The sequence below is a fragment of the Ambystoma mexicanum genome, chromosome 12, assembly GCF_040938575.1.
Source record: "Ambystoma mexicanum isolate Mex_15411 chromosome 12, UKY_AmexF1_1, whole genome shotgun sequence".
NCBI lineage: Eukaryota > Metazoa > Chordata > Amphibia > Caudata > Ambystomatidae > Ambystoma > Ambystoma mexicanum.
In genome coordinates this window covers 891505433-891531428 of record NC_090936.1, presented here as the reverse complement: position 1 = coordinate 891531428, position 25996 = coordinate 891505433, and the positions used below count along the sequence as shown (strand labels likewise).

The following is a 25996-nucleotide window of genomic DNA, read 5'->3' as shown; positions in this document are numbered from 1 at the left end:
AGTACAGTACATCTCCTGTAAATGAAAAAACTGAAGTTATCACAATTCGAACCAACATCAGGCCAACTGCAACTGAACCTTAAGGCAAGTAATCATCTTGAGAGATCTGCTATTAAACTAAGGCCCTGAGTATTACATTGGTAAAGAGAACATACCTTGGAAGAGTAACATTACATTTCAGCAGTCGGTCTGCTACTCTGTACTTTGGCAGCATTTTAGATACATCAATTCACAAAACATACCAGACATTTTGCAAGACAATGGCCCTGGCTGTCGTGCAATACTGGTGCTCAACAAATATGCAAAAGTGCAGATAATCCGTTGTGTGTCACAACCAAATCTTGCATATTTCAAACTATTATATCAGGCCAAAAGATGCAAACACAACATCTCCAAAACGTATCGTCTCTCGTGGACTTACCTGACCTCCCAAGGTAAAATAAACTCAAACTGAGCTGCAGCTGAAAACTGTTAGTCAAAAACCATATGCTAAATCATAATCCAGTAGAAATGCAATGCTGCAAGAGTACAGTTAAAATTCTATTCGACTGTCATGATCCCTGCTTCCAAGGGGTCAGGACTTGCCCCACGACCTTGGAAGCAGGCCCATGACTCTGATCCCAGGAACCAGCCAGTCCCTATAGGGACCCTCTGGACCTTGTCCTGGCGCCGGTGGCGCCAGGCTCATAATGGTGACTGGTCCCGGCACAGGAAGCGCCGGGCTCATATTAGATAAGAGTGCTTGGTGGACCTACCTGTAGCAGACCATGCTGCTTACTTACCAGCTAACTGGTCTCCTGATCCTTCTCTGCCTGGAACTACTTTTCTGTCTGGGTGGAGCAGGAGCCACTCCCTGGAAGCAGAACACAGGAACTCTTCTAGAAATCTGGAACTCTTTTCTTACCTGGGTGGGGCCGTGGAAGGAGACGCCTAAGCACTACAGAAGGCTATTTAAACCACACCCGATTGGTTTCACGTGCTTCGCGTTATTCTGCATCTGCAGCAGGACGCTCACCGTGTCAGCTCCAGGAAACCTCCAGCTCCAGATCCTGTGAACACGAAATAACCTGCTGGAATCCAATCTTCAGTCTTCTTCAGTCTTCTGCAGCTCCTGAAAAACAAAGGCACAGGTTAGGCTAAAGTAAAGGCAGCGAATCTACTTACCTAATCCAACGGCAGCATCCAAGGCGCCTTTTTCTGCCTTTCTCTTCCGGCATCCGACATCTGCAAAGAGAGAGAACATCGGTCAGTAATATTCAACTACAAGTTCTGCTTACCTGTGTTACGCCCGTTCCAACTCAGCTCGCGCTGCATTCCGGCACCTGCAAGGCAAGATACATCGGTTAGTAACGCTTAGTTACAAGACTGCTTACCCGTCGCTTTCAATCTGTTTGCGCTGCACCTCAGCACCTGCAAAGACAAAAGAGACATTACGGAGCATTCTCCAGCGCTAGTGCAGTCTTTCTACTTACGTGCCATTAGAAGGATAATCTTCATCGTCACAGCATCTGAAAAGGGAAAGACATAGACTTTACAGACTTAAGACTTTTGAAAGAGAAGAGAACAATGCAAAAGGAACTTTAATACTTACAAGGCACGCTCGTGCATTAACGGCGTCTTCGCTCTCAGCAAATCCTCTGCTATCAAGAGGCAGAGCTCGCATCCAGTGAAGCAACTGGATCCAGCGCCCCTGCACAAGACGCAGGATGGAGAGCCCGGCATTTACCTATATAAGGTAAGCGCAATATCAACCCAGTTCCACGGGGAAAGAAAGGGCGAGAGGGGCTAGGAACTTTCCGAACCTTCCAAACACTAATACCTTGGTTTACCCTTGCAGACATCTCACTCTTCAGCTTAAACTGTCGGTGGGAAGGGGGCCCAGTCCGGGAGCAAAACGAACCCTGCGCCTAACACTGAAGACAGTATCCTCGCCAGATCAAGACCTGCGCCTCCGGGGGAACCAGGTGAGCGTTACATCGACAGAGCTATGCCGATGTCTATATTCTTTTTAAACGGCGGCACCACAGAAACATCTGTGTACCTCTCAACAGTAAAAATCATAACTTCATAGTGCCTTCACAGCAGTAATCGCTTCCCACTGTTGGAGGCATTCAGGACACAAGCCACGTTGACCCTATCACTTTAAATGTTCAATGTGAGTGGCAAACATAAGCTACTGTTACTTTATGGCAAAACAATACAATAGCGTGTGGGGTCCACATGCTAAACATTCTCAGATTCCTCATGCATATACCATGATCCGATATTCTATCCTTCAGCCAGCATGACCAGCAGGACAGGCAAACAGGACACAGCATCTTGTAAGTGAGGTTGTTGGTGCATTGCCCAGAAATCTGCTTTTAAACTTTGAGCCAAGCACCCGATTTTAAGGCTGATAGAGAAGACCTGTTATGGTTGAGGCTGTTCAGAAAAGAATGTTGTGAATTCATCCAATATTTAAAAGATTTCCTTTGTTACCCAAAAGCAATATTTCTATGCAGCTGCCATTACATCTATTTGAATACCACAAATACTGTGGGGTAGCTGAAAAATGGTAGATGCTCTGCAAAACAGTGTTTTTATAACCAGAGGAAGGGTGCTAATCTGACACTGTGCACCCCACTATTATCAACAATGTGACACATCCTCTACCATGAAAGAGTAGTAAATTAATGTCCTGTTTGTGCCTCCTCTGGGACCTCTGGAGTGCAGCTCCCCCTTTAGGCACTATGAGCAAGGGGATGATGTATAGATTCCCTTACTCGCTGTTTGAAAATTGGTAAACAATGAGTGAAATCCACTTCTGAGAAACAACAAAAGTAAAAAGAAATGTTTTATTGGTTGAAACCCATTCAAGAATGACTCAATCATGTTTTAGCTCTCTGTGCCGTACCATACGACAATACTCATTTGCTTATCCAGCCCGTAAAGTGTTATGGTACAGAGAGCTAAAATGGAGTTGGGGTCTTCTGAATGATTACAGCCAATAGAAGACGCTGCTATGTTTTTTCTCACAAGAAGACCTCTCAAGTATAGACTAATTTTGAATTAGGTGAGTAGAATACTCCAGATATGAGCTTATCACACACTGAGAGGAATCTCCCTCTCACTGATGAAGCATGTTTAGGCAGAAACAATTACCTGTGGTTGCTGTTGGGACTCTTGTTCAGAAGCAATTTGGCTGGCTTTTCAAATTGGACTGCCCTTATGGGTGGGATCAGACAGATATTCAAATGCTTATTCTTGTCTGACATTGCACAGAGCTGAAAGGTGATTTGAATTCCTCCTACGTGGATTACAGCAAATAGAACATGCTATTTTTAGCTATTCATTCTGAATAAAGGGCTTCTCGTATTGTTGGCTTGAGAAATGAAGGCACGTGTAAATCTTTGGTACTCAGCCTCTCTCACTGCAAGGCAGAACGTCTCAAGTCAGCACAAACAAATGTAGTATTTCTGTAGTAGAAGTAGTTACTACAGATGGCAACTTACTCTTTCTTTGCGATCAGTGACCGTTTTTAGAGGTGACCACAAGCATAGGCATTGCATAGTAGGTTTGTGCCTTCTATGATCGGGTAGAAATATTGCACGGAGCGGTCTAGAAATGGATAGTAAAGTGTATGGACTATTGCTTTACTTTCTTAAAGAGATCTGTATGGAAACATTGATTTCCAGGCATGAACGTAGCTCAATGACATTTTCATAACCATTGTCATTGGGCATTACAACCAGTCTAAGTGTGGTGTGGAAAGGGTGGTAAAACCAGTTATTGCGCAGGCATAGTCTATGCAATTTCCCCCATGGCACCTTGCTTAAATCTAGTATGTATTGGTCCATAGGGACAGTTTAAGTGGAAGTGATTTAGGCAAGGCATGAAAATGTGGACACTTTCTCGTTTCGGTCCTGCGTGACACATCAGGCGAGACCCCTTGATGGAAAACATTGTTGATACCTACAGTTCTGTATATTGCTTGCCACTCCTTATCTTGTAGCATTAGCTCCTTGTTGGATGCACTGGCTCCCAGTTGCTGCACGGATTCAATTCAAATCCCTCTGCATCATCCACAAGGATGTCTGGGCCCGGGGACCACGCTATCTTCAAATTTATCCCAATAAATACTCTCCCTCTAAACCTCTACGTCCTCTGATACCGACTTTTTGTGTGTAAAGCGGCTTGCTAAACAGAGGGCAGGGGGTGGTGCACTCTCCTCAGCAGGCTCCCTACTTTGGACTAGCCTCCCCTGCGCCTTGAGCAGGATCTTCTCAAATTCTGGAAGCTCCTTAAAACCTTCTGCTTTTCCTCCTCCTTCCCTTCTCTCATCTGCTAATCCCACAGTTGCTGAATCAGTGTCCTGGGCCCTTATGCATCTTCGGGGCCCTGGCCTTCCACACCAATTCTGCCCAGCTCCTGTCTATCCACAGCACTTGCATCTGCACACCCTCCACTCTGGAGGTTCACACTTATACCTCCCACGGCCTCAGTCCGTGTAGCACTCCTAGCACTTCATCTGTGGCTCCCCCTTGAGCTTGGACTCCCCAGCACTTATCCCCTCTTCCCTCTTGCTTGCTGCACTTCAATGTTCTGAATACTCGCAAGGCATAATAGGTTCGACCCTCTCCCCCCCCCTCTGCTCTTAAATATTGTGTTACAATGTATTTCCCACCCTTGCTTCCTCCCTGCCCTGTGGGCTCATTGAAACAGTATGTTCTTATTGTATAAGCACCTAACAAGCAAACAAACATTAAAAAAAAGAAAATTGATATGAGACTTTAGCTAAGCATGCAGCATACTATTAAATACAAGCAACACTTGGAGATAATTAACCAATTAAACAATTTCTGGCTCTTGTTTAGCTTAGTTGCCCAACATTATCATTGCTTTATTAAGTGCCACTAAACTGTTGTGATTGTTGTTACCAGTACTGTTACAATATTTGATTTTTAAAGAATTGCCGACAGTGATTACACTATATTTGTTTTTGCAGGACGATGGCACTAGTCAAAATACCTCAATTCCTGAATCGCCTCCTGTAAATCTACACATTAAAGACATTCTTATTGAGAGGAACGATGATGGCTCCTTTTGCATCAAGGGTATGTCATGTTTAATTATTCCAGAATCCTTGCTAAACCGACATTCCACCTGAAATTAATTGTTATACACAAAGCTATTATCTGCTTTACTGCAGCAGGAACTCCTGATCCACTGCAGGATTGCGTTATTCGTGGATGGTGCAAGGGCTCACTGACCTCCACCTCATTCCATTTGAATTGATGAGGACATGGACGTTCATGCCCTCTGCACCTCATTATTTGCTGAGCAATGATTGCATTTGCGTATTTCTCTTCATTTCTATTCCTCAAATGTTGCTGGTGACCTCTTCAGTGTTACATTTTAAGATTTAAGTTGCCAGTTCTTTTGAGAATGAAGTGGAGGAGGAATGCATTAAGGAGAATCGCCTAATGATTGCACAGCTGAATCTGTTACCATTTTCCAAGGTCTAACTTTCAAGGTTGGCTTGATTGGGTTTCCGGCAGAATTTTAATTTTTTTTAATTGTGCTTTGTCACATGAGGACTTTTTACACACACATTGATTGACAAATGCAATTAGAAAATAGAAAAACTTTTTTTTTCATCAAATACATAATTGTTCCACACATTAAGATAACCGGCTATATAAAGTTTGAAAAAAAGGTAGCAGGCGCCCCTCTCTCAAAAGAACATGACACAACCTGTTGTAATATAGTTACTCACCATAGTGACTACCTTACTCCTAGTCCATAGTCCCCTTTCCTCCATACTTGTGGGACATTCCTCCGTCCTGTGGTACGGGACCGGAGCCCTTTATAAAAGAAGCATCACATTTTTCAAAAATGTGTCCTTACTCTCTTCCCACGGGGGGTACGACACGCGGCCATAACCCCGCCCTCCATAGCTCTGCCCAGCGCATCACCCATCAGTCCTTTTATATCGCCAGGTCTATGACCTTTAAGCGTTAACAGAGGAAACTTTTTAGAGGGGACGGTGGGCGGGCGTATGGAGGAAAGGGGACTATGGACTAGGAGCAAGGTAGTCACTACTGTGAGTAACTTTATTATACTCCTACGTCCCGTCCCCTTTCCGACCTACTTATTGGAGATTCCTAAGCACTCCGCACAGAAATTACAGGTGGATGGAAACTCCTTACTGAAACAAGTTCCTAAGCACAGCTTGACCAAACTGAGCATTAGCCCCGGAGCTCAGGTCCAGACAGTAATGCTTACAAAAAGCCAGTGGGGAGGCCCACGTAGTTGCTTTCGCAATGGTCTCCCAGGGAACATATTTTTGGAAGGCAATGGCAGCCGCCTTGCCCCGCACAAGATGAGCATGAATTCCCTTTGGGGCCGGAAGACCCTGAATGGTATACACCTCAGAAATACCGGCCGCGATCCACCGGGAGATGGTCGCTTTCGAGGCCGTCTTTCCTTGCGGATTTCCAAAGGTCACAAAAAGCTGCGAATAGTTCCTAAGCTCAGATGCTCTGTCCAGATAGAATTTAAGGGCTCTTCTAACGTCCAGGCAGTGCAGAACCCTTTCGGCCTCTGAGGCCGGGTCTGGGAAAAATACAGGCAAAGAAATGGACTGATTCAAATGAAAATCAGAAACCACCTTCCAAAGAAAGGCGGGATTCATTCTCAGGACAACCTTATCCTTATGAAAAGTAAGGAATGGATGCTCCACCGGCAAGGCCTGAAGCTCACTTACACCCCTTACCGAAGTCACAGCAATCAAAAAGGACACTTTCCACGAAAGGTACTTAAAATCGACAGTAGCCATGGGCTCAAAAGGCGTTTGACACAAGGCCGCAAGGACCACATACAAATCCCACCTTGGATGCAGGTTGCGAACAGGAGGATAAAGATGCATCAGGCCCGCAAAGTGTCTTTTAATGACTGGATTAGACAGTGAAAAAGACCACTGGTCAGTGGACAAATAAGCGGCCACAGCCAATAAATATGTCCTGCAGGACAAGACATGGATGCCAGATGTGAAACAAAAGACAGGACCATGTCAATAGTAGCCTCCCTGAGGTCAAGCTGCCTAGCCAAACACGAGTGACAGAGCCGTAGCCGTTTACTTCTATACTGAGATCTTGTTCAGGGCTTCCTGGCTGCTTGAATAATGCGCATGTTATCCGCAGACAAATTGAAGCGATCTAAAGATCTGAACTTTGGCACCAAGCCACCATGCTGAACGATTGTGGGGAGGGGTGCCACAGATGTTGATCGCTCTGGTGAAGCAGGCCGGGACCAGCGGACGCTTGAGCGGCAGGCACACTGATAGATGCTGAAGCTCCAAAAAACCAAAACCTGGCAGACCACCAAGGGGCTATGAACAGCAGGTAGCAATTCACAGTGTTCCTTAGCTTGCAAAGCGCCCGATGGATCAGAGGAAGAGGCAGAAAAGCGTAGGCCTTCATGTTGTGCCATGGAATTTCGAGAGCATCCCCCAGTGAGTAGGCTCTGAGCCTGTTCCTGGAGGCATACAGGGGAAGCTTACTGATTGTAGATGTCGCCAAGAGGTCCACTGCTGGAGTGCCCCAACAGCGAAAAATATCCAAGAGGATGTCCGTGTTCACTTCCCACTCGTAGCCGACAATTGCTCGTCGGCTAGGGGAATCTGCAGTGACATTCAGCTAGCCCGGGATGTGTACTGCTACCAGCCAGATACCATGCTGAATGGCCCATTCCCAAATCTGAATGGCAAGATCCACAAGAGGAGGAGACCTGGTACCCCCCTGCTTTTTGATAGAACATGGACACCGCATTGTCCGTGCGGACACGGATCACCTTGTAGGCGGTGCCTGGTTTGAACGCTTTCAGCACCAGGAAAATAGCCAGGAGCTCCAGATAATTTATATGAAGCGGTCTGTCCTGTGGCAACCAAAGATCTGAAACCTGAAGATGATCCAGCGTCGCACCCCAACCCAGAAGGGAGGAGTCCGTCGTGACAGTCAATAGTGGGCAAAGGTCCTGGAAGGGAGCGCCCACCGACAGATTGCTGAGAGACGACCACCAGAAGAGGTCTGCCCTCATGAAAGGTGGAACCAGTATCATTTTGGAATCTGGATCCACTGCTTGAAGCCATGAGCTCCAAAGAGCCATCTGCGTCCGCCTCATCTTGCGACGAGCAAGAGTAAGAGCCAGCACACACAAAGCCATGAGGCCCAGAAGCCTCTGGAACCACCAGGGCGACATGCTCTCCGACTGCATAAACACCTGTCGGGTACACTCTGCAATCGCTAGTGTTCCAACGAAAAAACCCAGGAAAATCAAGTCCTGAGAGACCGTCATGGAGGATTTCCGCCAGTTCACCGACAGCCCAAGGTGGAACAGGAGTTGGAGGAGAGACCGAATGTTGCTCTTGGCTTTCCGTGGGCAAGGACTGCGCAGCAGCCAATCGTCCAAATACGGATACACATGGATACCCTGTAGCCGAAGACAAGCTGCGATCACCGACATCATCTTGATAAAGACATGCGGTGCCGAGCTGAGACCAAACGGGAGCATACGAAACTGGAAATGCTCCTCCCCCATGGAAAACCATAGGTATTTGTGATGCGGGCTCCAGATGAGTATATGCATTTAAGCATCCTGAAGGTCCACCATGCTGAGCCAATCACCCACCTGTAGAGAGGACTTTATCTGACCGGGGGTGATAATCTTGAATTTCTCTTGGCGGAGAGAAAGGTTGAACTGGGAAAGGTCTAGGATGGTGCGCAGGCCAGCCTGGTTGGGTTTGGGCACCGTGATCAGACGGGAGTAGAAGCCCTCCCCTCGCTCCCCTAGGGGAACAGGTTCCACCGCCTTGAGGTCCAGAAGCTTCTGGACTTTGGTTCTGAGGGAGGGCGTCCCCGACTGCTGGAAGGGAGGATTGATGGGTGGGGTAGGGGGTAGGGCAAGCGGAAGCCCGCACGAGCTACTGACAAGACCCACTGGTCCTCGTTGATGGTCTGCCACGCCTCCCAGTGAGATGCAATGCGCCCTCCCACCAGGGTCTCGTGCGAGCACCGAAAACCCTCATTTAGCGGGTTTCTCTGAGGCAAGACCCCCAGATCCTGAGGAGGAGGCCGAGGACCGAGAGAAAAACCTTCCTCGCTGCTGATGCAGACAGGAGTTATCAGTTGGAGGATCAACTCTGTCTTTCAATCTAGAAACCCCCAAAATTCAGAGGAAGACCGAGGCTGCGAGGGCGTTCTCTGAGCCCTAAAAGGTGGTTTTACCAGAACGGACAAAGACTTGGCCGTCTGAGTGCTGTCCTTAGTTTTAGTCAGCTCTACATCCATTGACTAATGGAACAGTTCTTTGACATCAAAAGGCAGGTCCAGAACTTTATCCTGAACCTCCTTGGGAAACTTGGTGGCATGAAGCCAAGCCTGACGAGAGGTGTGTCTACGCCAAGCATGAGGCCCCGAGCCGAGGTGTCAACAGGATGCGCCACAGCCTCAAGCATATCCTGCGCCAAGACTCTGGCATCTCACAAGCCAGCCTTAAAATCGTCCAGCTTGTCCTCAGGAATGAACTCCTCAAATGCCGACAGACCTTTCCACATTTTCATGTTTACCCTGCTAAAATGAGCTCTGCGCTCAACTGGCGCAACTGCAGGGCTGAATTAGCAAAGATCTTCCTCCCCAAAGAGTCAAGCAGCTTGTCCTCTTTGGCCAGAACCTGAGCCGCCGCTTTAGATGACGCTGAAGCCGGTCTGGATTTTAGCGTGGCAGCCGCCACCACTGTGGAGGAAGGAAGCAGGCAAGACGCTAAGGTTACCTCATCCAAAGTATGAAGCCTATAACGAGCGTCAATCTTTTTGTTAACGTGCAGTCCAGAGTGTGGCTTATCCCAGACTTTGCGGCCCTCGGCCAAAAGTCCTTCTGGAAGAACAAGCCGGTGCGCTCCTCAGGAGACATGGTGAAAGCCCCCGAAAGCACCCCTTCTTGCGGAGGGGGTGCCTCAGATACTGGAACATCCAGAAGAGACCTCCTGTCCAGTACCCGGTCATGGAACGCCCTAACAGAGCGGGCCTGGTCATCGCCATCCTGATCCCCTTGCGTGTCACCCAACACGTCTAGTTCGTCCTTTGCCACGTATGGCTTTGCCGAAGACTTGTCTATTGGAGACAAGGGCGGCAGAGGCGGAAGAGCTGGAGGTGGGCCAACTGGTAGAGGTGGGACAGCTGCCGGAAGAACCGGTGCTGCGACGGGAACCGTCGGGACAGAATTCGGCCGTGGTGGGCAGATTTCCTTAAAAAGACCTAGGAAATATTCCTTCATTGGGTCGGAGTGCATTAGCTTCTGAAATTTTCCGAAGGTGGCATCCACTGCCGAAGGCTTAGACACTGTGGCAGGCGGAGGCCTCTCATGAGAGGAATAGCTCCAGGGCCGCAAGGGAGAGGGCTGCCAAGAGGGGCCCTCACCAGCTGGGTTGACATAGATCAATGGCGCAGACGCCGCAGGGAGAACGAGACCGAGTGCTGTAATGGCATCCAAGTGTTCCAGTCATAAACTGGACGAAACGGTCACAAGGAAAACGCTGTTCACCTGAAAAAAGGCTCCCAGCAGCAATGGCGTAGGTGTAAGGGAAAGGGAAGAGTCCAATATGGCTGTCGCAGTTCGCGCGGGAATGGGCACCATTTTGTCAATGCCTGAGGAGAACTGCGTCACATGTGTGAGTGAGGCAGGGGTCTCCACAGACAGGTCAGGGGTCTTGACTTTAGCCTTGACACAAGGAACCTCGGCAGAGCAGGAACTGTGTGGCCTAGGATGTTTCTGAGACATACTATTAGTCAAATTAGCCTCTGAAAGAGGAACCTCGGCCACGCCGGTAATAGAGGAATTACGGTCAGCGATCTCACTCTGTGCCCCCTCAACAGAACCGGTATCCCCACTAAAGTGGGACCGATGAGGAACCCACCTCACTGATAAGACCTTAACAGGCCTCTCAGTTCTGTCGGTCACCTTAGCCTCTGATAGAGGGACCTGGGACCCGAGTCCGGTAACAGCTCCCTCGCAAGGGGCCTCGAACCTTGTTTCAGTACAGAAAACCTCAGTAGAGGCCTTGGGGCACGCGCCGGAATCTGTATGGGAAGCTCCAGACAAGGAGACCTCGAAGCAAGCTCCGGTACCCACCGCCTCAGTAGAACTGAGTCGTTGAATAGCCCCCACAGGAGGAGCCTCGGATTGCAATCCGGTGTGAGCAGGCCCCTTACGGAGGCCCTCAGAGAAAACTCTGGTACTTTTCTTAGGCCTGGAAGGCACCTCTGGGGAAACCCCAGTAACAGAGCTTTTAAAGCTGCTTCCGTACCGGGAAGACCCGGGAAAGAAGTCCCCTGGTCGGGGTGCCCTGAAAACTAAAGAACTTAACGGACGTCTCTTCTCCTCGATGAAACTCTGAAAATACGGAAACAACTCCTCCCACCGCTCCAGACGACGTTGAAGTGCCCGGACCGAAAGGGAATCGCAGTAGAAGCACGAGTCCCACTGGTGGTCTGGACCCAAACACTGTAAACAAAGAGGATGGGGATCTGCCCTAGCGTCGTTCGCAGGAAGAACAATTAGGAAAATCTAACTGAAACGGCATAGACAGACTACCACGCGACCTTTAAGCCAGAACTGGGAAGGAGGAAACTGTAAGGAAAAAATCCTTCCAAAGATGCAAGCGCGTCCAGTCGCGAGCGTGCGGCGAAAAGGACTGATGGGCGATGCACTGGGTGGGGTTACGGCCACGTGCAGTACCCCACGTAAAAGGAGAGGAAGGACACATTTTTGAAAATTGTGATGCTTTTTACAAAGTGCTGCGGTCCCGTCCCACAGGACAGATGAATGTCCTATAGGTATGGAGAAAAGAGGACGGGACGTAGGAGTATGTGGTTTTTACACACGGTGAGAGTCCTCTGCCATCGCTTTTAGCTCACTGTATTTTTCACAAAGGAGGAATAACCATTTGCCTATCAGTCTTTGTCCTGCCCGCAAGGGTAGTCCAGCACCGAAATGCCAGGCAAACCTCCTTTGAACAGGAGTACCAACAGCAACCCCATACAGCCTTGTTGGGCCTCATCAGTGAGGCAGAGCTGTGCCTCTCTGAGCACAGTGAGCAAGGGGTACACGTCTGGGTTTCCCTAGGTAACTTAGGGTGACCAACCCCAAGTTCCTTACAAAAATGCAAAAAAGGTAGCAGGTGCCCCTCTCTCGAAAGAACATGACATGATAACCTGTTCTGTGGTTTTTACCCACTTTGAGAGTACGCTGCCATTGCTTTTAGCTCACTGTACTTTTCACCAGGTCTCCTGCCCTCTGCACTCTAGCAATCTAGCAATCAACATTTGGGAGTGGGCTCTGGAAAACAACATGGAGGCGGACAGGCCCAGCAGGCTGGGTGCAGACAACTACTAATGGCAGTTGAACGTACAGGTTCTTCTGGGGATCGTCGACAGATGGGCTCATTCTCAGGTGGATCTCTGCCACCTGGTCCAACAGGAGGTGACCCTAGTTTGTGTCCTGGCAGGGATGGGGCTGGGGCTCTCTGGGCGATGCGATGCAGATACAGTGGAACAACATGAACGCATATGCCTTTCCTCCCACTCCCCTGGTACACAGGGTAATCTGCAAGCCACGGCACCTCTGTATCATTCTGATAGCTCCTTGGTGGCCGGCAAGGCCATGGTTCTCGAACTGCTCAGCCTTTCGGATAAGCCCCTAATGCACATTCTGCTGGGTCCAGCTCACCTACTATCTCAGTAGGGAGGCACGGTCATCCACCCCGCCCTGCAGAAGCTAGCCCTTGCTGGTTCCTGAACATCTGTCACAGGCTAATCTAGACATCATAAAGGGTGCTAGGAGCGATGCTACTAGGATCCAGAACAAAAGCAAGTGGACTAGGTTTGGTCACTGGGCGGAATCAAAGGAGGTTGATCTGCTGACCTGCACATTGGATGACGTGCTATCCTTCTCAGAACACCTCGCACACTCTGGGTGCAAGTAGACACATGCCGCACCTATCTAGTGGCCATCAGAGCCTACCGGAACTCAGAGGAGGAGGTCTTCTCATCCTCCAACCCGGTGGTTAAAAGACATCTAGGGGGCCTTACCAGCCTCTAACCACCTATCCAGAAGCCACACCCGGTGTAGGACTTCAATGTAGTCCTGGGCACCTTGGCGCATAAACCATATGAGCCAATGGCGTCCGCGGACATCAGGCTAGTAACCTTTAAGACAGCCCTCTTGGTGGTTCTTACGTTTGCACCCAGGGTCAGTGAAATCCAGGCACTGGTGGCTTTAGAGCCTTACACTACGTTTCATAAGGATAAGGTGGTGCTTAGACCTCACCCCACGTTCTTACCTAAGGTAGTCTCCTCATTTCATCTGAATGAGGAGATTGTGCTACTTACTTTCTTCACGGACCCTAAGGACAAAGCTCAGAGGGTACTGCACTGTCTAGATGTTAGGCACGCTCTAAAATTCTACCTAGACAGAACCAAAAATATCCGCAAATCAGAGGCCCTCTTTGTCACCACCAGTGGGTCAAAGCCAAGCTATCAGGCTTACAAGGCCTCCATAGCAAGATGGATGGTTACGGCCTTCAAAAAGGCCTATGAGGGGCAGCGCAAACCACTCCTGGCAAATATGCATGCCCACGCTATCAGAGCCAAGGCCACGGCGGTTGCTTTCCAGAGGCATGTTCCGTGGCAGGTCATCGGCAAGGCAGCTACATAGGCTACGCCTTCGGCCTTCTGCAAGCACTACTGCTTGGATGCCAGCTCCAGGTCCGATGCAGCATTTGGGCAGGCAGTATTAAGGAACTTGTTTTCTTAGGAGGGTCACCTCTCCACCCTCGGGCTACATTCATTTGCAATCGTCCATACAGTATGGAGGAATGTATTACCCAAATTGGTCATTTCAGATTGACCGTATGGTACAACTGGCCGAATTTGGCCATTACCATTTGATCGTTTTGAAACAACCAATTTGGGTAATCACTACCAAACATGGGGTAGTGATTGCCTTTGGGGGTAGCAGCGGTGTCCCCTGCTTCCAGAGGTCTGGAGGCGGTGGACCAATAAAACCCAAAAAACAAGAAAACCAGGCCCTGCGATGTTGAATCTGACCCGCGTAGGTGGGACGGATCCGATGCTGCAGGGTAACATGAACAGATGGGGAAAAGGTTAGTATGGGGGGTGGGGGGGGCTTTTTCAATTAGGGCCGTTTTGGCTGTGGCAAAATTTGCTTTGTGGTCAAATTTACCACAGTAAATTCGGCCGCAAACAATTGTGCCATGGCCAAAAATTATACAAGCATGGTGGAAAGAGGACGGGACGTAGGAGTAATTATAAGTTACTCACTGTAGTGACTAATGTACTCCTAGTTCATAGTCCCCTTTCCTCCATACGTCCAACCATCCTCCACTATAATAAAAACGGTGTCATTGGGCAATGGTAATATTGTCGACACATCAAAGGGGTCTGCGGAGTGGCTCTGGTGGGCAGTGTCAAGGGAGCGCATGCTCCCAGGGCAGCGCCCCAGCGTCATACTCCAGGATCAGGGTCCAAAAATCTGTAAACCGATGTAAGACTCCCTCCCTGGCCGCAGTGACCTTTTCTGCGACTAGGATATCCCAAACCTTGATCCACCACACAGGTAGCTGCGGGACATCTGGAGATTTCCAGGTTCAGGCGATCACGATCTTTCCTCCTAAGAGGAACTCGGTAATCAGCTTGACTGTCCTCCCTGACCTAGGGTAAACCTCCTGGATTGAGATTCCTAAAAAATCACTTCTGGCTCCATCGGGAGTTTCACCTGGGTGATCGCCTCAATCACGTTGAGCTCCTTTTCCCAAAAAGTTTGAGTAAGGGGCATTCCCACCACATTTGTAAATATGTTCCCTGAGCCACACAGTTTGACCAGCATGCTGGGTCCAAAGAGCTCTTGATGTGGTGCAAGAGGATAATACTAACAAAGTGTTCACTTAAAGGCACATTTTGTATTAGTTGCACATGTAGAGGAGGAGTAGTTTCTTGTCCAGGTGACCCCCAAGATTGGTCCTTCACAGGATGGCCCAAATTTGTTTCCCATTGGGCCATATAACTGGGTGGGGGGGGGTCAACATGTCACGCAGGAGCTCATATAGCCTAGAGATGGTCCCACACAACCTCCTGTGAGAAACCTGAAAGTGTCTCACCCGCTAGTCCCCAGGGTTCTGTCATCAAGATTTCCAGTACACGGCCATCGCTTTTGCATACAGTTCCTGGGGGTGGACCAGTGTGGGAGGATCACCTGGGTGAGGGGTCTTCGGGGAGTGGAAGTGGGACACTGGATGGCGAGATGGGGTATCCCCTTCCCTGTAACACCTTTACCCCATCCTCCCAGGTAGGATACTTAGGAACTCAAACCACCCCCCCCCCACTTTTCTAACACCCGAGCCATATACCCGACATGTCCCAATACTATGGCCAGGCAGGGTCAGGCAATTACTGATCATTAAACACACCTGACTTCCATCACACTTCCCCACACAGATAAAAGGCGGAACACGAAAGCACGCTCTGAGCGAGGCAAAGGAAACGAGGAAGCAGCAGTTCCAAGATGGCAGTTTAATTCAAGGTGAAAGACAACAAGACCCAAGAGGATTGCAAGGAGGGAAGTTCCCTTGACCTTTTCAATCAAAGACTGTTATGTTTCCTATTCTCGAAGGTTCCTGAAAGTAAGACCAGGAATCAATGCTGAAGAATCCTGCATTTGTATGTTGGAGGTACCCGGGGCTCCACGCGTTGATAGTCAAAGCAGGAAGCAGAGGCATTGCTAGGGAGGGGGGCTATAGCCCCAGGTCTTTTGTGTGTAGCCCCGGATAGAATCTCAGGGTCTACAACAAAAAGGCTAGCTAGCCCGAGTCCCGACAATCCTGACATTAGTGTAGCCCCAGATCTTTTCCAGACCTAGCAACGCCCCTGGTGGGGAGAATCTTTTGCCGCCATGGTACTGTCTTTGGCTCCTACAACAAAGCAGCACCAGTGCAGTCAGCACAGCCAGTGAGTTGGGGAGACTGATACCAGACCGGTCTGTGTTGAATCCAAGGTTGCAAGCGGCAACATTGTATAATGAAAACTGAAGAGAACAGTGTATGAAGCGTATGTGGCAAGCAACCCGAAATAAAAAACAGAGGAGTGATTGAACTTTGAAGCCAAGATACCGTAGACAGAGTGGTCCAGTACCACGTGGGTGCTCATTCGAAAGTCTGTTTGGTATCCAGCTGAAAGGTGGCAATTGTAAAAGTGATAAACAATTGTGAAAATGAAGTGGTCCTGCAACGGCTCAAGTAAAAACATGTGCACATTCGAAAGTCTTCGATAATTGATGAAAAAGTATATGAAGTTGGTCCGAGCCCGACTGAGGGGGATCCGAGATCTGAGCCCGACTGAGGGGGATCCGGGGTGAACCGTGAGTCACCCGATAAAGAATATCCTATTCTGCAAACCTTGTGTAAAGAGGATCTGAGCCCAGATGTGGGGGATCCAAGGTGAAGAACATTGTGTTAAAAGGATCTGAGCCCGACTGAGAGGGATCTGAGGTGAATCGCTTGAGAAAATAAGTACTTGTGAAAATCTGAAACAAGAAAGGAACGTATTGTTTGCTGCATCAGACCCTCTGAATCAAGAGACTTTGAAATACAAAGAGACTTGGACACGGAAGGCCCTGATGCTAGTGTTTTAACTGTATCCTCGTGCTAGAGAAGCCATAGACTATGCTAAGCTCGAGTGCACAGCCTTATCCCGTGATGAAAACGTAGGGAAGGGAGGCCAACGGCCTGAACATCCTAACATATAATTTTGTAAACACTTCCTTCTTTTTTGTAACATTGTTTCCCATACTGTTTGTATTCAGAGATAAGGATGGCAATAGGTTAATTAGAATAGGCCCTTTTATTTTGACAAGACACTACTAGGACTGCATTATTATTTTTTGATGGTCGTAGCTTGCTCCCATATGTAGTTTTAGGACGTCCAATAAACACCCTTGAACTTGGTCACTTGTGTCTCTCTTACTGTTGATACCATGCCTTCCTTACACTCCCTTCAATAAAGTGAGCTCAATGGGATAGGTCACGTGTAGCCCCTTGTCTCACCAGTGGGTCGGTGATCTAGTGTCAGAGTTGGGTGTACGTGTATATAGCCTCATCAGTCAGCAGAAACCTCTCCTTGCAACTGTCAAATGTACTGGGCAATCCATTCTCAAATGGATGTGACAGGGTTTGTAAGCCTCCTCGTATCCATCTTTTGAAGTCTATGTGCCGAAGGCCTGGGATAAAATCTGAGTTGTGGAAGTTTAAGGTACTTGGGCCATTCCCTTTAGGAATCCCTCTTGTTTTCAAAACTAAGTCCCAAGTCTTAACTATCGCTTTCGTAGAGGAGAGCATCCCGGGCCTGTGATATCGCGCCAGCGGGGAAACATACGGGAGGAAGCAGAGGGGAAGTGACAATCTTGATTGTTCAATATCTACCCATTTAGGGGGGGGTCAGTAGGAACAAGCCAAGCGAGAACATATTTGCACAGGTCTGGGGCCCCCATCCCTCCCACACAGGAGTTGCCCTTCATCACCCCCTTAGCAATCCTAGGTTTCCTCCCTTGCCATATGAATCGGAGCAATTTTTGCTGCAATCAAAGGAGAGGAAGCCTGCGGTATCCCTACCGAACAAAAGTAGAAGAATCTTGGGAATAGGTTTTTTACCAGCTGTAATCCGACCCATCAATTAATTCTCTTGGGTCGGCCACCTTTCCAAGTCTGCCTCTAGTTTTTTAAAGCGGTGTGGGAAGTTGGTCACATATAATTCCCTCAGGCATGCCGGGATGTGCACCCCCAAATACTCTATGGATCTTCTGCCCCATGTAATTGAACAGACTGGCTGAAGGCTTTCTACCTCCTTTGAAGTTAACCCTACCCCCAGAGCTGCGGATTTACGATAGTTAATTTTAAAACCTGACACACGGCTAAAGGAGTCTAATTGTCTGAGGGACTGTTGTAGGGAAGGCTGAATATGTTTTAATGTGAGCATCACGTCATCAATATATAAGGGCACCTTGGAATGTTTCTGGCCCACCCTCACCCCCTCAATAGTGGTGTTATTACGTATCCGCTGGGCAAAGGGCTCCATTATTGGAGCAGAAATGTACAGGGATAGAAGGCACCTCTGCCTTGTCCCGCACGCATGCAGCATATGCTCCATTTGCCCTAAGTATACGTGCAAGGATGTTCTTGTGAGTTGTACTTGGCTAGGAGCATCTTGCGGAAAACCGGCTTGAAATGGAATGCCTCAAAGGTGAGTTGCATGAAGGCCCAATCAACCCTATCAACCTACTTCGTTGAATCCAGCGGCAGGAGTGCCAGTTTACGCTTTTCTAAGGTCGCTATTTCCACTAGGTTCAGGGTCTGGCGAATATTATCCCCTGTGGTTCTGCCGGGGATGAAGCCAGTTTGGTCTGCATCCATTATTTTGGGGAGGACTCCAGCTTGCCGGTTGGCTACAACTTTGGAATATATGTTGGTGTCTATGTTAAGCGAAGAGATCGGCCTCCAAGAGGTGCAGTCTTTAGGGTCCTGCCCCGGTTTTAACAATAGGTTAGTTGAGGAGACCTGCATGGAGGGAGTTGTGCAGCAAGTTTGACGAAAAGAGTTAGAGATCTGTAAGAGGGGCAATAGTTGTGTCCGAAAAAGCTTATAAAACCTAGTTGTGAACCCATCAGGGCCAGGGGCCCTTATTTTTAGAGATTTAATTACTAAATCTACTTCCTCATTAGTAATTGGCAGCTCTAGGGCATTCATGCCTGCTTCAATAAGGTGTGGAAGAGCGGCCCTGCTATATACTACTTCTTGTCAACTGGGATGCAGGGTCTAGCCAACATAGTCTCAACTAGATGGGCTGCCGCTAGCTGTAGTATAGCGTCTTCCGCATATTGAACCATTCCCTGCGAGTCTTGTAAGCCCACTATTGCATTTCGTCCATGAGTTATCACCAGTTTCCTAACCAGGAATATGTTGGCTTTATTACCCTTAGCGTAATAACCCTGTTTCTTTTTGAGAAGTGATTGAGATGTTTCTTCTGTATGTTGGGCCTCCAATTTGTTCTGGGAAAACTGCAGGGAGCATTGTGCTTAAGAAGACCTGCCCTTTTTTATGTTTGCCTTCTGCCACCTCTAGCTCCCTTTCCAACTGAGCCCGTGTTTCTAATCTGCGTTTCCGGTAGGCTGCCGTATGGGCTATCAATTCCCCCTAATTACTGTTTTCATGGCTTCCCATGTGGTTGCTATTGAAGTAAGGTCAATGGGGTTCTCTAGGTAATCATTCCGAATGGCTTTTACAATCCCATCCCTGAGAGACACATAATTTAAGATTGGGTCCGACACACTCCACCTAGGATTGTGGGTTCGGGCTGTTAGGAGTACAGGAGCACGATCAGATAGTAACCTCTTTTCTATAACCACCTCATTGACATATGACATAAATTGGGGGGTTGGCCAAGAGTAGTTCTATGTGGGCGGGTGTGCGATGCACGTGAGAGAAGAAGGAAACATATTTTGCCCCCCGGTGTAAAAACCCTTCAGGTGTCTACCACCCCCAAGGATTTAAAAAGGTGAAGTAATCCAAAAGCAATTTGAAAGTCTGTTGATGTGGGTTGATGTGTTTTTATCGTTGAGAGGGTCAGGAATCCCATTAAAGTCCCCCCATTACCACTTGGCCCTCCAGCCCCTCATTAGGGGTATAAACAGAAATCAGGGTTTAGAGTTGACCAAATAGCATACCTTTGACACCCATATAGTGTCTCTTGGGATTGTCCAAGGTCTCTGGCTCCACAAAGGGAACCCCCAACACCAAAAGGACCGCCATGCCTCCTTTTTACGTGCCACTGGAAGCCGGGAATTGTTTCAGAAAGGCTCTGCTGCACAGGCAGGCAAAGTTGGACGTGACCAAATGAGTCTCCTGCTGAAATACCACAGAGCCTTACAGGTTGCCCGGGTGCTGTAGGATGGATTTGCGTTTAAATGGTGAATTTGGGCCTTTTTTACATTAAAAGTCAGAAATTTCAGCTTCTGATTGGGCGGGGGGAGTCATCTGAGAGTTCAGTTCCATCATCGGAGAAGGGGGATCGGGGCGAGTCTATGTCGCCATCTTAGTTCATAATAGCTTCTGCTCCATGTAGCAACCGGGTTTTCAACTTTTTAACCCAAAACATAACTTTCAACAAAAAAACAAAAATATTAACAGCATACTGTCCCAGAGGCCTCGGAGTCACATGGCACTCTGGCCAGGCATAGGGCGTGCAGAGTCCAGTACAAATTGTGGTATGACTATGTGTTGGGAGGTCTTCACCAGAGGCACTCCGAGAGCGACTCACATCTTGCATTGATGAGCTGGGCTTCTTCCCCTTTGTTACTTGCATCTAAGTGTTGCGTCTCGGCTTGGGAGCGTCCCCCTTCAGTGGAGTGTGAGGCTTTTCCGGGGAGCCATCATCTTTCTTTGAGGGGCTGTCCCTCAAGATATCGTCAGCCTCTTCTAAGGAACCAGTGGTCCATGTCGTACCCTTGAGTAACAACTGCAGGCTGGTGGGAACATCCATCGATATCTGACCTTATGGTCTTGTAAGGGCGCAGTTAGCAGCCCGAGTGCTCTCCTTCTCTGCACCTTTGCTGTAGCTAGGTCTTGAAAGATTTGTAATGAAGCCCCCTGGTAGGTTGTCTCCTTGTGTGCGGATTGCTGTCATCATTTCCTGTTTAGTTGTGAAAAAGTGTATCTGTGTGATCACATCTGGAGGATTGTCCCCAGACAAACCTCTGCGTCTTCGCAGCCTATGGGTACAGTCCAAGAGCAGCATTGCCTTGTCAAGGTGTGGTAGGAGCCTTTGAAAGAGATCACCCACATAGCCACTAAGAGCTTGATCAGAGATTGAGGAGGGCACTCCCCTAATCCCTAGATTATTTCTGCGGCCCCTGTTCTCCATGTCTTCTTGTTTGTCTGCCATAACTTTGCTTTTCCCGACTAGTGTCTGAATTCTGTGCAGCAATTCTGCCACCTTTGTTACTTGTTCTGTTGATTTGTCCTCAACCTGTCTAAGCCTTTGTTTTACTTCCGGGACCCGAATATCTAGACTGTCCATTCTTGTTGAGATCTTCCTCATACAATTGCAAAATTCCACTTTAATGTCATTCATAAAGGGCTGAATGTCCTCTTTCATGGCCACTTGTCCCAAGGAACATTCCTGAGAGTGGGAGTGGGCTCTAGCCATTTCTGCTTTTTTTCCCCTTGTCTTGTGGTTGTAGGAGAGTGGCTATGTCCACTTTTTTGGGGGATTTCTGCTGTTTAACAATGTGTTTCGCTTCCCAGGGCTCCCTTTTGACAGGGGAGCATCGTTGCCTGGCCTCTATTGATTTAATCGCTCGTTGGGCCCCCTCCTCCCTATTCCGGTATCGCCATCCGCAGGGGCTCATGTGTGACTTTGACTCCTGGAGCTAGGACCCCTCTCAATTCACATAACTACAGTTTTGGAGAGTAGTGGCTAACAGTCATTCGGTGTCTAACCCCACAACGACCGCCAACGAAACCTCCTACGCTCCCACCACCCCACAACCACCCTGCGATGGTGTGTAAGCAGGTGCCTTTCTTTAATAGTCGATATCTCCCCCGGCTGCAGCCCCTCCACCGCTGTTTGAATTATGGAGCTTCAGCCCCTCTTTGTGCGGCCGCAGCTGGATAATGATGGAGAAGGAGGGGGGGGGGTCCACTCTCCTCCAGGAGAACACTGGGTTTCTAATCGATCCCGCCTCCAGTGGAGGCTTAACACTTTTCCCAGGATACTTGTGAACCCATAGACCTAGGGCCCTTAAAGACGAGGTAGCAGTACTTAGAGATGGATCGGGATGCAGAATTTACTCAAACATCAATAATGAAAACCGACTCAGGAAGTTGACAAAACTTGGTTCTGTTTTGTTTGCAATTATCTAAAACTGGGAGGTTAGAACGGACATCATCCGACATTCGCTCGAGCTCTCAATGCATTTCAGAAAAAACATACATTTTATAGTAAGTACTTGTCATCAATGACGTCACACTACGTGGAAAACTACAAAAACCTACTTGGTGATGTGATAGGCTCTCAGGGAGCATCTAATTATAACTTCCATACTAATGGGGTTGTGATTGGACCTATAACATCAGATGGACAACTAAGCCCTCTATTGCAAGTCATCTTCATAAAATATGTGACGATTCATTGGTTACACAAACAATAGGGCTCCCTTGATACGTGGCCCTCTGTAATTGGTTGGAACGCTTGTACCCTTCCGGAATATTCCACACGCTAGCAGCACGCAGGCTACCACTCCAGGTGCATGGAGGGTCAGCGTGGTCATCCTCCCCACCCAATTAGCCCAACACCTGTCATCACTCTTGCCGTTTGCCATTCAATTAAGGCTTTGAACTTGGCCTTGCAGAGGCTCTCTGTGCCTGAGAATTAAAGGGAGTATGGCATGGTCTTATCTTCTGGTTTCGACGTAGCTCGACCCAATGTCTATTTTCATCAGACATGTGACTGGAGACCATGTTTTCGAGCTCTTTACTGCATATAATACTATTAAATGATGAACTCTTGGCACCTTCAGTGTTTTTCCGTTTCACCTCAATCAGAAGCTGGATTCTTTCTCATGTTAGACAACCAGGCTCACGGTGGCCTCGACTCTTGGTGCTAGGCCAGCCAAATCTTTCTTGAATTTCTCTTTCGCCATTAGCTGTTTTCCAGCTACGCCACACTAAAAACTCTTTCCAATTACAGGGTATCAAGCCTTGCTAAAGTGCATTGTGGAACATCCAGGTTCTATACATTCTTATGTATATACATTGGTGCACCACCGCAAACTATTTACTATGTAGCCAGCCTTAAGATCACTTTGTCTACTTGCTTTACTGCATCTGTACAAATGTAAACTGAGTTTGCATTTTCTTCAGCGTTTCTTCGCATGAGCATCTTCATCCCGAGCCCAAAATGTTGCTCATCTTTGACACCTCTTCGGATCTTATAGAATGTTTATGTTCTTTAGTCTTGCATATCTTTTCAGGGTGAGTCAGTTCTGCTCCGCATAACGTCACCTGTCTTCTTTCTCGTCCATTTTCATATTTCTTCCAGAACCTTTTCCAAAAGAACATTATCTTGTTGTGCATGCACTTAGGGTTTTCTCAATGGATACCTTGTTTCAAGGATTCTTTGCGTACAGGCATTCTCACTGGTACTGTACGTGTCGCAATTTCTGGTTCCCAACATATAGGGAGCATGAGGGCGGAGCTTTTGGTGGGGGTATTTGACTCCTCCTCTGCACTTGAGTGTAAGCAGGCTTTGGTGCCTCTGTGAGGTGCCCTTCTCTGATAGAGCCAAATCTGCCTTGGTTGGTAAGCCTCTCCCTGGTGAAATGGGGTCTGAAAAGGGTATCCTTGCCACTCACCTCATCCCTCTGACAGCAAGGTTCATGGTTGCCTTCTACAGCGGCCCACACGTTCAAGTCGTGACTAAGCTGCTGCGGCACCTCTCTCACTCTGGGTCCGCCTGGGTGGCCTTCTCCTATTTCCTGCGCTCTGTCTCGTCGCTTCGTTGAACGGGCTATCCCCACAGCACCCTGTGCCCCTGCAGGTGATCAGCAGGTCAGGGAGGAGGGCCGTGCATGGAAATGGGAGCCCCGTCAGAGGGCGACTGCCATTTTGGAGGAGCTTCACAGCTCACGCGGCAGGGCTCTCCCCAACCGTATCAGACTGCCAGGGTGATTCCCGGCTCTGCCACTTATTCCGAGGTGTCCCGCACATGCCCTCCTCTTCTCCCATTAATTTATTGGCTTCACAAAGGCGCTGGGACCGTCCTTCATCCTCGGTTCTCCTGGGCTCCACACCCAAGCTCTACAGAAGCGTCCGCATTGCTGGCGCTTCAAGCCACCCATCCTTCTCTCTTGATGACGAAAAGGCCTTTGAGAGAGTCAGCTCTGCCTTCCTGGATGAGGTGTTGCTAACGTTTGGGTTTGGAGCTAATTGGATAACTGAATTAGGGCAATCTACTATGAGCCAACGGCAAGGATATTGGTTAATGAGGTCTGATCCGATAAAATATAGTTGAAAAGGGGAACCGAGCAGGGATGCCCACTCTCTGCGTTGCTGTATGCACTTGTGATGGAACCATTGGTGGCCAGTATAAGACAGCAGGAGGAAAGTCGGAGTATGAGTGTGGGGGAGAAGGAATATAAACTGCTGACAATATCTTGATGTTTACTAGATCCTCGGTAAGATACAGGTTTACGGAAGGTACTCTGGATTTAAGGTAAATTACACAAAATCCTTAGCCATTCCAATGGGTCACATATCGTTGACAGCCTTTAGCTGCATCACGGAGCGGGCATTTATAGTGGCAGAACAGTATTTGCCGTACTTGGGGGGAAAGATGGGGGTTAACCTTTCACAGAACATACAGGATCTCTTTGCATAGAACTATCCAAACTCTGGGCGGGGTGAAAAAGGACCTTGAAAGGTGGGCCAAATGGACATTTTTCCGGACGGCGAGGGTGAACATCTTAAAGATTCACTTATTGCCCAAGTTTTTCTATAGTTTTTCTATATTTTTCTGATGCTGCCCACGCTGCTCCCTAGGAATTTCCTGGGAATCCTAAAGGGGGAAATGCTGCGGTTCCTATTGGGGGGGGGGCCAGGTTAGTTCTGCCACGCTGGCCCTTCCCAGAGACAGGAGAATAGTGGGGTTCCCAGATTTGGAGACCTACATTAGAGCAACACAGCTGTGGGTCATTGTTGACCACCTGAACCCGCAAACAGGGAAGCAGTGGGTGTATCTACAGAATGCAGTGGTATGGACCTTGGAGAATGGTTATGGGTGCCAAGGAATATGGTGTTGTATAGAATCCTGAAGCACCCGGTTCTCTGGGAGTATGGAGGGAGAGGTGGCTATCGACGTGGCCGTCATCGCTCAGCTGTGTATATATATATATGGGTCCTGCCTATCAGAGATGGGATATGCGACCCAAATAGCTTTCAGAATTGGTATGAGGGAGGGTTTAAAAAAGCAGGCAGATGTGGATGGAAGGCAAGTTTCTATCTGTGCAAGAGCTGGGGGAGTTATTACAAATAGGCTCTCGGTCTTTCCCTACCTTCAGCTTAAAGGGGCACTGACGGATGGGACGTGGGGCGCAAAACCTGAGGACAGACCCCATTTGAGAAAAGCTTAATATCGCTTAAAGGAGATAAAGGCATACTATCTAGGCTCTACAAGGATATCCTCCTAACTGAACCACTGGGGGTGTAAAGAATAAGAGTTCAATGGCAAGAAGATTTGGGGAGGGAAATAGACTATTACTTGTGGATCCCTATGTGTAGAGGGGTAGCCAAAAAATCCACAGCTACACAATACAGGTTATTGCACCACTAACAGGAACCCCCACCCAGACTTGCATGGATGTTTCCAGAGATTAGTCCGCTTTGCTCGAGGGTTGCATGGAGGAGGGCATGTATTGGCACATGTAGTGGGCATGTAGGCGTGTAAGTGTATATTGGGAGGAGGTGCTTTGCTGGACCAATGAGGTAGATGGCATTGAGAGGTACATGAACCCCTGGCTGGTGCTATTTGGGCTGGAAAATAGGGATGGAGTGTTTGAAGAGTTTGGCCATATGGTACACAACCTATTATTAGCAGGGAGAGTCAAACTGGTTAATGGCTGGAAGAATGAGAGGGTGCCCCCCAAAAATAGAATGGATGAAGATGAAACGAGAAAGCTTTATGATGGAGAAGCTCACGTTAATGCTCAACGACCCTACACGAATGTTCCTGTTCATATTAAACTATATATGAGCAGAGACGGTCCAGATGTAAGTGAAGTAGGGTAAACCTGGTGGTGGTTTGGTAATCAGAGTAATGATTAGAAGGAACATGGACTGAGCC

The 25996-nt window shown here is 48.3% G+C and overlaps 1 protein-coding gene across 2 annotated transcripts in view; it reads left to right on the top strand.

Annotated features, from left to right (window-relative positions):
* The window catches only part of BLTP3B (bridge-like lipid transfer protein family member 3B), a 2399137-nt gene that overhangs the window by 2217534 nt on the left and 155607 nt on the right, over positions 1 to 25996 (top strand). For both annotated transcript variants that reach the window (XM_069629381.1, XM_069629382.1), the window contains one exon: positions 4985 to 5093. In XM_069629381.1, the coding sequence (XP_069485482.1) occupies positions 4985 to 5093 (109 nt within the window). The remainder of the gene's footprint in view (positions 1 to 4984; positions 5094 to 25996) is intronic.